The sequence below is a fragment of the Rhinatrema bivittatum genome, chromosome 7, assembly GCF_901001135.1.
Source record: "Rhinatrema bivittatum chromosome 7, aRhiBiv1.1, whole genome shotgun sequence".
Classification (NCBI taxonomy): Eukaryota; Metazoa; Chordata; class Amphibia; order Gymnophiona; family Rhinatrematidae; genus Rhinatrema; species Rhinatrema bivittatum.
This window is the reverse complement of record NC_042621.1, coordinates 82,836,603-82,849,209: the sequence shown is the minus strand read 5'-3', so window position 1 is coordinate 82,849,209 and position 12,607 is coordinate 82,836,603. Positions and strand designations below refer to the sequence as shown.

At 43.0% G+C, this 12,607-nt stretch overlaps 1 protein-coding gene across 1 annotated transcript in view; it reads right to left on the bottom strand.

Moving 5' to 3' along the window:
- Window positions 1-12,607, bottom strand: part of MMP2 (matrix metallopeptidase 2) — a 93,223-nt gene that overhangs the window by 68,585 nt on the left and 12,031 nt on the right. The window contains 6 exon segments of the mRNA XM_029608576.1: window positions 4,019-4,192; window positions 7,549-7,600; window positions 7,602-7,678; window positions 8,399-8,405; window positions 9,392-9,426; window positions 9,429-9,532. Coding sequence (XP_029464436.1) covers window positions 4,019-4,192; window positions 7,549-7,600; window positions 7,602-7,678; window positions 8,399-8,405; window positions 9,392-9,426; window positions 9,429-9,532 — 449 coding nt within the window.

The window sequence follows — 12,607 nt, the reverse complement described above, 5'->3', positions numbered from 1 at the left end:
TATAGCCCAATGTGTACAGTTTGGGGAGTCACAAACAGCACACAGGTGTCTTTACCCCTTAGGCATCTGGTCCAAAATCACAAATAGCACAAAGGTGTAAAGATATGCAATTTGGGGAATGACAAACAGCACAAGACATACAGTGTGGGAATTGTAGGCAGCACAGATATGTCAATACTCTGAAGCTGTACAGTGTAGTGAATCACAAATAGCAGAAAGTTATGTATAACCATATGGCATATAGTGCAGTGAATTGCAAACAGCACAGAGGTGTTTATACCCCCAAGGCATAAAGTGTGTTGAATCACAAATAGCACACGTGTCAAAATTTCTAAGACCTACAGTGCAGGAAATAACAAGCATGTATCTATACCCCCAAGGCATATAGTTTGGGAATCATAAAGTGCAGAAAAGTGTCAAAATTCTCAAAAAGTACAGAGATGTCTATACCCCATGGCATGCAGTGCAAGCAATTATAAACAGCACAGAGGTGTCCATATCTACATGTTGTACAGTGTAGAGAATAGTAAACAGCATAGAGTTGTCTATATACCTAAAGATTACAGTGTGGGAAATTACAAACAGCAGAGGGGTATCTATACCCCCAAGATATACAGTGTAGGAAGTCACAATCAGCACCCAGGTGTCAAAACTCTGAAAATCAATGGTGTGGGGAATCACCAACAGCATAGCAGTAGCTATACTTCAAAGGCATAGACTGTAATGAATCAAACAGAGCAAAGATATCTAAACCTCATGGCATGTAATGCGGTCCATTACAGACCACACAAAGATGCCTAAACCACCAAGGAATGGAGTGAGGTCCATGACAAACAGCACAAAGGTGTCTAAACCACCAAGGTGTGGAATGCAGTGAATTGCAGGCAGCACAAATGGGCATGAACCATCAAGGTATAAAGTGTGGGCAATCGCAAACATTACAATGGCCTAGATAGGTGCACCTGACACTGCGACAAGCTCCTGTGCTCCGTGACAGGCCTCTCCGCATGGCCTGCAGAGAGACGTGGCTGTTCAGCGCCGCGCCCCTCCCTAGGTGTTCATGCATGCATCACTGTTCCTTTAGAAGGGCCTGCAGCAGGAACTAGGCCGCGGTCCGGAAGATGACGTCATTGAAGCTCCGGTATATAAGGCTGGCTCAGCTCCTGTTAGTCGTCTTTACAACAGGTCTCCACGCTGGTCATGTACTTCGTTGCCTCCCAGTGATTCCCTGCGTTCCTGGTTCCTGTTTCTGGTTGTGTTCCTCGTCTTGTGTTCCTGCTACCCAACTTTCCTCACGGACTGATCTTCTCCTGGACCCGACCTCTGCTTTGCTTGACTACGCTATTGATCTTCTCCTGGACCCGACCTCTACTTTGCCAGACTATGCTACTGATCATCTTCTTGTCCAGACCTCCGCTTTGCCTGACCACACTACTGATCATCTCCTAGTCCAGACCTCTGCTTTGCCTGATCACGCTATTGATCATCTCTGAGACCAGACCTCAGCCTTGCCTTGCCACCGCTCCTTGATTGCCACCAGCCTTTACTCCAGCTTGTTCTACGATGCCTCTATTGTCTACGCCCTGGACGGCCTTTCAGGCTTCAGCCTGTTCTTGCTAGGGCGCCCCCTGTCAGACTTTGGTTCCTTTTGGTGCCCTGGTCTCCGGGACTCAGCCTCATCCAGTACAGACTTTCCAGTTCTGCTATTGCTGCCTCTGGGCTGACCATACCATCCTTCCATCGACAACTACAGATGGAGGCCCACCTAACTCCAGCTGGCTCCAGCACCCAAAGGCTCAACCCACGGGGAACAAGGGCTGGTATTGGTGAAGCTCCAGCCGGCCTCCATCAGTTAGCCCACTCTGCCTGCCAACAGTGGGAACCTGTAGTATCCCTCCTATGGGTAGCATCAACCCCACCTCGGCCCAAGGGTCCACCTCCTATGCAACAGAAAGATATTGCTGATCCACCTTGGCTAGGTCTGGCCAGTCTACGGAGTTGTGTGCCCAATATGCTAGAGCATCTGTGCTCATGTCCTCTATGGACTCTGCAAGATAGCATTTCACATACATTTTTGCTACAGTCTTCTTTCCTGGGATGGGCTGAGGGTCTCTGTTGCCAGCTCCTGGGTCAGGAGAGCTGCTACGTTTTAAGCAATTTGGCTTTAGTGTATTGAGGTGGGGGAGGAAGTTGAAGCTGCTCCTTGAGGTGGTCACTTTTTCATGTGCTACATCCTGACTGTGCCTATGCCTCTGCACACCTGTAGACATACTTTTTCTCCAGAATATTTACTGTACAGATGACCCTGCCCAGGGTGGCACTTCTGGAACTCAGATTCTCTGTGGCATCCTTAAAGGGCTTCAAGATTTGTACCACCTGCCTCAAAGCTATCCAATCATGATGCCCCAGGGGCAATCCACAGCTTTCTCTGTTTCCAGAGATAGATCATGAAGGGGTGTCTGCTGCTTCAGTAACCTAACAAATAAATAACAATCTCACTTGTTAAAATGAGAAACAAATTCACATACTACGATTGTGTCTTTTCACTGATGATGACCTTCATATGCACCGGGTACACATCTGAATTTGTGTTTTAAACCCAACACTAGTACCTATTCAATTTTAATCATCGGTCACATTGTGATTAAATGCCCATGTAAAAAAAGTGAGTTTAATGATCTGCGAAATAAAGTTCCATCGTGTTACTTAAACCTAAACCAACATGTACTGTTCTTTTCCCATGTGGGAATCAAAAATTTCAAAAGAAATCAAATTTGTACTTATAAACACCAGAGATGTTTACAAGTGAGATTGTTGTTTATTTATGAGATATAGATTCTTTCAAGTTTTGGGTTCAGATTTGCGCTGTACTGCCTCAGTAACCTCTGCAGCTTAATGCAGGTGGAATTCTAGCAGGTGAATCGGATGCTTCTTAGACATCTCAAATTCTTCCTGCTTCTCACAGAAAAGCTGCCCCATCTTCACATTTCAATGGAAATGTACTGCTGTTTTCCTGCACCTTTCTAGCAGGTCATTCAGGCATAGATTCCCATGGTTCATGGCCCCAGGCTTAGGGCATCCTTCACTGCCAGGTGTAGAAAATGTCCAAACCAGTGGATTTCCTGAAAGTCCCCATCTTCTATTGCTTTTACTCTATTTGCACCACTGTCTGTCAAAAAGAAACATGACTTTCTGGTCTAGCTGCCAACCCTCCAGCATCTTTCTATGGCTGATATACTATTGAACAAGGTATAAGAACATAAGAACATACCATGCTGGGTCAGACCAAGGGTCCATCACGCCCAGCATCCTGTTTCCAACAGAGGCCAAACCAGGCCACAAGAACCTGGCAATTACCCAAACACTAAGAAGATCCCATGCTACTGATGCAATTAATAGCAGTGGCTATTCCTAAGTAAACCTGATTAAAGCAATTAATGGACTTCTCCTCCAAGAACTTATCCAAACCTTTTTTAAACCCAGCTACAGTAACTGCACTAACCACATCCTCTGGCAACAAATTTCAGAGCTTAATTGTGCTTTGAGTGGTGGCTATGTATTAATTGGATGTGCCACTTGAACCCTGATGCTTACCCTTATCTTTTACATGTTGTGAATATTGCAGGGTAGATTTACATATATTTTATAACCCATGCTTATATGATATGTATGGTTGTAAAATACTAGGGTAGATCTACGCACAGTCATATACATGCATATATGGGCATATGTGCCGGTCTTTTAAAGTTATCCTTCCTGATTATAAGCATTTGAATTGCTAATAAAGTTATAAGCTGCCTTGAACATTATTTGAAAAGATGGACTAAAATATCTAAATTAAAAGTACAGGCCTGTTTAAATTCAGAAACTGTGCACTTAGCAACACAAATGCACATAGGTAGCTAAGAAATGCAACACAGTCAATTGAGTTTGGAACATTAGAAATACAGCCATTTTCACTGAACTGCTTTGTTAGCAAGCTGGTCCACAATGAAATGTTTTGAAGTGCGTAACTTACGTTCATGAGGACAGAATCCGTATTTCCCATCTGAATCAAAGTTGTATGTTGTTGAGCACCAGAGAAAGCCATCACTGCGCCCGGAGTCCGTGCAGCTATTATATTCCTGACCGTTGAAGAAAAATGGAAATTTACAGAATTCACCATCTGCATTTCCATATTTCACCTTAACAACTGTGAGAAAAACCAAACAGTACATATTTTTAACGGGCTTTTGCTTAAACCTTTTCATTTAGATGTACATGACACTGCTCTTATTAAGTCATAGAATAATGAAACAAACGCAATGTATTACACAAACAAACTTAGAAACTATGAATAAATGGTACTGATCCATAGAAGGGTTTTATGCTGCTTTTTAAAAATATAAAATTGTGCCCTACCCATGCAGGGCCTGGAATTGTGAAAGATTTATCTTCATATGGGGTTACTTAATTTAAGCTTCCATATGGGACTTTTAAAAATTTCATTTCATTGGTGAGGGGGACATTCAATTCATTCTATTTTATTTTCATTTCATTTTGTTTTGGTTTTAGCAAGCGCTAGGTGGGAATAGTGTGCACTAAAAGGGCTTAGTGTGTGCTATTGGCAGTGTGCACTAAAACCAAACTCCACATGACTTAAAAGCAGTCCTCTCCCATCCATTCCCACAACATGAACCTTTGCTCCAGCCCCTTAACTTTCCTGCAATGTCCTGGGCCCAAAGAGGGGCAGGGGAAATTCCCAGTTGCTCCTTCCCCACCAGTACTAGCAGATGAAACCAGGCCGGTGCCATTTTAAAGCCCAGCCACACTCGGCACCAGCCTTGGGTCAGCCAGCACTGTTATGAAATAGGGAACGGGGAAGGCAGGAGCGACCTGGGTTTGTACAGGAGGAGTCTGGGGGAGGGAGGACAAATCCAGATTTAAAAATAAAATCAGGCAGCCTGGGGGAAAAAAAGTGGCAGTGAGTTTCTTCGGATGGGGGATGGGGCCCAAAAACAAAATGAAAACCAAACAAAATTTAGTTCATTTTTCTTTTGGTTTGTTAATAAAACATAACAAAATAGGAAATTTTGTTGGCATTTTCTATTTCATTTCAAAGAACTTATATCCCCAGTGCCAGTTTTACTGTACATGTCTCTGCTCCACAGTCCATCTCAACCAGTCCTCCTCTCACTCCACCAGTCCATCCCCACATCTCTCTCTCTCCCTCACCCTCCTCCAGTCCATCCCCACATCTCTCTCTCTCCCTCACCCTCCTCCAGTCCATCCCCACAAGTCTCTTTCTCTCATCCTCCTCCAGTCCAACCCCACAAGTCCTCCTCTCACTCCACCAGTCCAACCCCACAAGTCTCTCTCTCTCTTACCATCCAGTCCAACCCAAGTCTCTTTCTCTTTCTTACCCTCCACCAGTCCAACCCTACAAGTCTCTCTCTCTCTCTTACCCTCCCCACCAATCCAACCCCACAAGTCTCTCTCTCTCTCACCCTCCACCAGTCCAACCCAACAAGTCTCTCTCTCACCCTCCACCAGTCCATCCCCACAAATCTCTCTCACCCTCCACCAGTCCCCCACAAGACTCTCTCTCTTACCCTCCACCAGTCCAACCCAACAAGTCTCTCTCTCACCCTCCACCAGTCCATCCCCACAAATCTCTCTCACCCTCCACCAGTCCCCCACAAGACTCTCTCTCTCTCACCCTCCACCAGTCCCCCACAAGACTCTCTCTCTTACCCTCCACCAGTCCAACCCAACAAGTCTCTCTCTCACCCTCCACCAGTCCATCCCACAAATCTCTCTCACCCTCCACCAGTCCCCCACAAGACTCTCTCTCTTACCCTCCACCAGTCCAACCCAACAAGTCTCTCTCTCACCCTCCACCAGTCCATCCCCACAAATCTCTCTCTCTCTCACACCCTCCACCAGTCCAACCCCACAAATCTCTCTCACCCTCCACCAGTCCCCCACAACTCTCTCTCTTACCCTCCACCAGTCCAACCCAACAAGTCTCTCTCTCACCCTCCACCAGTCCATCCCCACAAATCTCTCTCTCTCTCACACACCCTCCACCAGTCCAACCCCATAAGTTGCTCTCCTCTTTCACCCTCCACCAGTCCAACCCCATAAGTTGCTCTTTCACTCTCCACCAGTTGCTCTCTCACTCACACCACCAGTCCAGCCCTGCTAGTCACTTTCTCTCACCCTCCACAGTCCAGCACCACACTCTCTCTCTTTTCCTCCACCAGGTCATCCCCTGCTATTTTGCTCTGTTTCTCTCCACCAGCCCATCCCCATCAGTCAATGTCTCTCTCCGCCAGTCTCTGTCTCCCTCCACAAGACTGTCTCTGCCAGTCTGTCTCTTTATCCCACCCCCACTACTCACTCTCTCCAGTTCTTTCCCTCCGGTCGCTCCAGATCTAAACGGATCAAGCTGTGTGTCTACCTGTAGTTACACTACTTAAGTTACTGAATATAAGTACATTCTAGTACATTTACGGCTGTGCTTTGCAATTATATATACTCAGTTTATATCAATAAACATTATTTAATAAGTTTTATATATTATCAGTGAGTCTGGTATGTATATAATTATTTTTTTGTTTTTACATTAATAACTTTCTGTATACGGCCCATAATTCCAGGTAAATATAAAGAGAGGTATGTGGCGATTTATGAAAATTTTGGAGATTACAAAGAGGTCCACGCTCCCAAAAAGGTTGGAAACCTCTGATCTAGACAACAAAATGTAGACAAAGAAGCATTTTGTTTTTGGTTTAGTGATTTGGATATGCCAGCTTTGGGAATGGGAATGTGTAGCATGTCTTATATCTTTATATTTTGCATGGTACAGAAGGAAATGCATTTCTGTTTTCATTTCTCTACTGTTGCACTGCATGCAAAGCCTGATTTCTTGGCATTTCCAGTTCAGGTTTATCAGTACATTTCTATTTCTAATTTGTAGTCCCTTATTATGTATTTTGTGAGAGTCTGTCCATGCTCTGTGTGTGTGTCCAAGGTGAGGTATCCTGCTAAGGTGTAGTTTCTGTGTAGGGATCTGTGTAGTCCTGCTTGGTCTATTTCCTTAATAAGCGATGTGTTGGTGTTCGAGGGACCAGTGTAATATTTGTCTTGCAATAATGTGTTCTTATAGCTCTTTGGCTGGTAGTAGGTTCTGAGCCCTGGAAGTTGCCCCCTCTCCCCCCATGGATAAGCCTTCACATGAGTTCCAGCACCTTTATTCTAAGAAAAAAGCACTGCGGATTTCTTTGCTGATCTGTTGATAATCCATTGCCTGTTCCATGTAATGCAATAGTGTTGCCTACAGACACGTACGTGCAGCTTTACAATGCAAATTACAGGCTTTTATTAATCTGCCCTAAAGGTATAATAATACAAATAAAAAAAAAACAACCTATGCAATAATGTAATGATCTACAACATAGAGAAAAAGAAAGAAGAGATATCACTCTTCCTAGTCAGTATTGGATTATCTACTCGAAATACTATTTATTTAAAATACAAATTTATAAAACAAGACTAAAAGTTTACCTTGACCCTCTCCCAGTGTCCAATGTTCATCATCATCAAAATGAGAGTCTCCCTCCAATTCCTTGTCCTGGTGCAAAGGCGTGCGCCAAGAGTCCATCCTTACCGTCAAATGGATAGCCGTCACCGTGTTCTGCAAATAATGCCATGTGAAAGAGGAATCTTAGCTTTCAGTCAACACAGGGACAATACATGATCATAGATAAAAGAGAATAATTATAATTATCATTTAAATATAATTCATACAGAAGAAAATCAAGTGAAACAAGGGGGCAATAAGCAAATTATCTGGATTGGTACAAACATGCAGGTCTATTTCACCTGTGGAGTTTGCACTGATAATCAAAGCAAAACTTAGAATCCAATATTCAAGAATCCTAAAGCAGCTAAATTTACCTGGATAAGTTATCTGGGATATTCAGTGGCATAAACACCCTGCTGAATAAGCTAGAATAAAAGTATCTGCTTGTCTTTAGCCGGATAATTTTAAAACTAACCGGATATCTTTGAATATTGCTGGTTACTTTTAAAGTTATCTGGTTAAGGGTAGTTGGATAACTTTAAACATAATCGGCTATATTCAAAGAATATTCAAAGAATATAGCTGCAGAAGTGTTGACAAGAGAAAAAAACACCAATATGGCCCATTCTGCCATGGCTCCTCACCAGGCAAGTGGATTTAAACATTGGGCCAGCAGGCCCGCGCCTCTCCATCCCACAAGCTCTCCAAATTCAATGAGAAAAATGTTGGGCTGAAAGGAATCTCACATTGGTGATGCAAAGTTTTATTATCTTTATTAAAGTTTTCCAATTTATTATTGGAAAGCGTCTTTCCTCACACCCCCAAGCCAACCCCATCCCTATCTACCATCACCCCAAAATAGCAAAGACATGTGGGACATGGTGAAAGTGCACTGTTGCTCCTGGCATTACAGTAAAGGTATTACTACTACAGCAGCAGCACCGCTAGCTTACACTACCAAGACTGCTGTCGAGACGATGACTATGGCACTATACTTCCATCATGAAAAGCCCCAGGAGCTTTTACTGTTTTGGGGTGATGGTCAAAGAGGTAGGGATGAGGAGGTAAAAGTTGGGGGGCTTCTCTCTAAGTGTAAACATTTGTATGTGTTTGTGTGTGTGTGTGTATATGTGTGTGTATGTGTGTGTGTGTGTGTGTGTGTATGTCTGGGTGTGTGTGTGTATATATGTGTGTGTGTGTATATATGTGTGTATATGAGAGTGTATGGTGTGTATGTATGTGTGTATGTATGTATGTGTGTGTATATGTGTGTGTGTATATGTGTGTGTGTGTGGTGTTTGTTTATGTGTGTGTGTGTGTGTGTGTGTGTGTATGTGTGTGTTTGTGTATGTGTGTGTGTGTGTGGTGTATGTTTGCGTGTGTTTGTGTATATGTGTGTGTGTGTATGTTCTGTGTTTGTGTATGTGTGTGTGTGTATGTGTATGTTTGCGTGTGTTTGTGTATATGTGTGTGTGTGTATGTCTGTGTTTGTGTATGTGTGTGTGTGTGTTGGGGGGACAGGCTAGCCTCCTCGGGTCTTACAAGTCTCCAGACTTTTGCAAGTTCAGTAGCATCACATGAAGACTTGGATGTTTCTATCTATAATCATTCCTGTAAGAAATGTTTATGTAATTGCCTTGGGCCTGCCCACAGAGGAAACACACAAAATCCATATAACCATAGCTGGACATCCACAAAATGGTGACATACTCTAGAATCAGGTTTCAGTGATATTCATGACCATGTTTTTCTTCTGAGGCTGATCCCAGTAATTGCAATAATGTTAGACATAGAAACATAAAAAGTCAGTACATATACCCCAGCGCCCAAATTGATCATAATGTCTGCATCTCCTTCAGTAGTCTGCTGAACTCCAATGGCGTGACATCACTCCAGACTTTAAAGGCACGTGCAAAGGCATCATCCACTGTTTCAGAGTCCAAGTCAGGGGTGTATCCTAAAATCCTTTGAAAAGAAAAACATTATAGAAAGGGTAGGCACACATGTTTCAGTTTCACTATGTCTTTGCTATCTCCAGTGAAATTTCTTGGTTTCATAACTCCAATGAAGCTGTGGAGGAATAGCCTAGTGGTTAGAGTAGAGGGCTAAAGCCAAGGTTCAAATCCTGCTTCTCTCGCTGATGTTCCTTGTGACCTTGGCCATTTCACTTTGACCTCTATAGCTTCAGGTACAAGCTTGTACTGTAAGCCCTCTGGGGAAGAGAAATACCCTAGTGTACCTGATTTGTAAAGTAATTAAATTAAACCCATGTTGATTAATATGCAGCATTCTTGTCTAAATATTTCCTAAACATGTAGCATTTCCTCAAGTTTCAACTTGTTTTAAAAAAAGCTTACCTGAAACAAAAGAAGGAAACCTCATTTGTGATACAAAACTAAACTTAATGAGGTCAATATTCAAAACCAAACATTTAAATAGATGACTTGGAATGAGATGGATAACTTGGGGAACATGAAGTTAGACAACCTGTGAGTTATCCATCCAAATGGCTTTGAATATTGACCTTAGTGAAATTAAATTGATATATAGAGACTGATTCCTTTAACTGAATAGGAAATTGAAATGAACACAGAATTTTCCCATGTGGTTGTCTGAATGTAAAATGATTTGCTTACTTAGAAATGTCAAGCTGTGGTTATTAGCTGTCCCCATTCTATACCTCAGCTCCCTAAATGTTGCTAGGGAGGACATTTGCAAAGGGATTTCCAAAACTTAAAAGCATTTTACCACATACATCACCTGTCTGAAAACTGCCAACCCTGTATTTGAGTAAAAGCACGTGCATTCTTCCATAAAAGTGCTTAACTTTTAACCAAACCGTAATGGAGGAGTTTCCGTGGCAGAGTTAGGATGCAATGATGACTATAGGCATAGTGTGGGAGTTTCAAAACTATGGGCCAGAAATAAATAACATGCGCAAATCGGCGCGTCCATCTGCGCGTACCGGGAACCTCATGCACATGAACACCTGCATGCTGGTTTTAAAAATCCACCGCTTTATGTCTTTGGCAATCTTTTCTTCTGCTTGACCTTTTGCTTGCCTGATTTCTTTCTTCGTCTCCCTCAGTTACACCAGGTATTCTTCCCTGTATTCCTCTTTATGGGATCATTTATACTTCCTGAACTCTGTTCTTTTTGCCTTTATTTTTTCAGCCTTTGAGAACTAAATTGGTTTTCTTTGTTTTCTTTTCTAACATATAGATTTGCTGCCTTTGTAATAGCTTCTTGGCTCACTGTTGGTCCATCTTGCCCATTTTCTCCCTGTCTTCTAGTTCTTCCTCCATGTACATCCCTATTTTGTCAAAATCTTGGGTTTTTTTAATTCAAAAGTCGGGTCTTTTCGTGACTTCTCAGTACCTTAGATGCGATATCAAACCATACTATCTGCTGATCACTTGTGGTCAGGTGGGCACCTGTCCAGACATTAGAGACATTATTCCCATGTGTGAGCACTAGATCAAGCATCACACCCTCCCTTGTGGTTTTCGTTAGCATTTATTTGAGCAGAGCCTCTATCTCTCTACCTCGTGTATATTCCTAGCACGCTGTCTCTTGTAGATTCCTTGGAAGGGATGCTCCAGTCTATATCCAGCAGCTTAAAATCTCCAACGAGCAACATGTCTCCCCTCTTTCCCACCTTTTGGATGTCTTTGACTAGATCTCTAGCCAGCTCTTCTGCCTGAATCAGAGGCCTATAGACCACACCGTTGTAATGGAAGCACCATCTTCTATTTTTTAGGACGGCTCATGCTTCTTCCCTACCCCACGTCCCTTGCATTTCCGTTGCTTGGATATTGTTTCTGACATAAAGCACTAGTCCTCCCCCGTTCCTGTCCCCTCTGTCTTTCCTTAATAAGTTATAGCCTGGGATGACCGTATCCCAATCATGTGACTCCGTGAACCAGGTCTCCGTAACAGCCGCAATGTCCAAGTCCTCTTCCACCATTACAGCCTGCAGTTCTGATATTTTATTGCCAGACTATGAACATTTGTGCTCATGGCTTTCCAGCTTGAACGTCTTTTCTGCCCTATTCAGTTTATTTTTGTTAATTTCTTTACCCATGTCTTGGAGATGTTGGGTGTGACATTCCAATTTGCTTCTGCCACTCCTGTCCTCTAGTTTATATGCCTTCTGTCCTTCTAGTTTATATGCCTAGTTTATATGCCTTCTGGCATATAAACTAGAGGACTAGAGGCTATTCACTCAAGCTTTCCCTGAGAGCTAAAATCTGGTTGAAGCGACAGACGATATACCTACCTCTGTACATATGTTCCTGATTTATGGTTCCTGATTTATGGTTCACAGTTACATTTAATTGAGTTTATGAAAGTTCTCTTTTAATAGTTTTCCTGTATACTTGTGTTAATGTATTCTGCCTTGAGGCGACTGTTTTTAATGTATTTCCGCCCTGGAGGCGACATGTTCAGTTCCTTGTAAACCGGTGCGATATGTATTCTTTACAGGAACATCGGTATATAAAAATTAAAAATAAAAAAATAAAAAAATATGATTTCACTTTTCACTTAGGATCCTCTTCCCTCCAACAGACAGATGTAAGCCATCTTTTACTGTTCCATACACAGCCACAGCCCCCAATATATACAAAACCTTTTTCCTTACACCAGGTTTTGAGTCATGCATTGAAGTTATCTATATGGCTTAGCCTCTCCTTCCCTTTCCATGAGCAGGTAACACTTCTGAAAAGGTAATAATCTTCTCAAGGTGCTTAATCTGTTTCCCTAGAGTCTGGAAATCTCTCTGTACTACCTGGTTGTTTCTAGTATTGTGATCAGCGGTCTGCAGGCTGCCTCAAGGATTGCCACTCTTACCTCCAGCCCGGCCCGAGTTTGCAGTGGGGCGCCACCGGCGCATGCAGTGGGGATTCCACTGCTGAGTTTCCCCAGACCAGCTGCCCTTCTCCAACACAGCGAAATATTGATGATGATGGCTCCTATACTGTGTATCCCCCCCTAGGCACGCATGCACACATCTCTTGTTGGGCTTTAAAGGAACAGCCA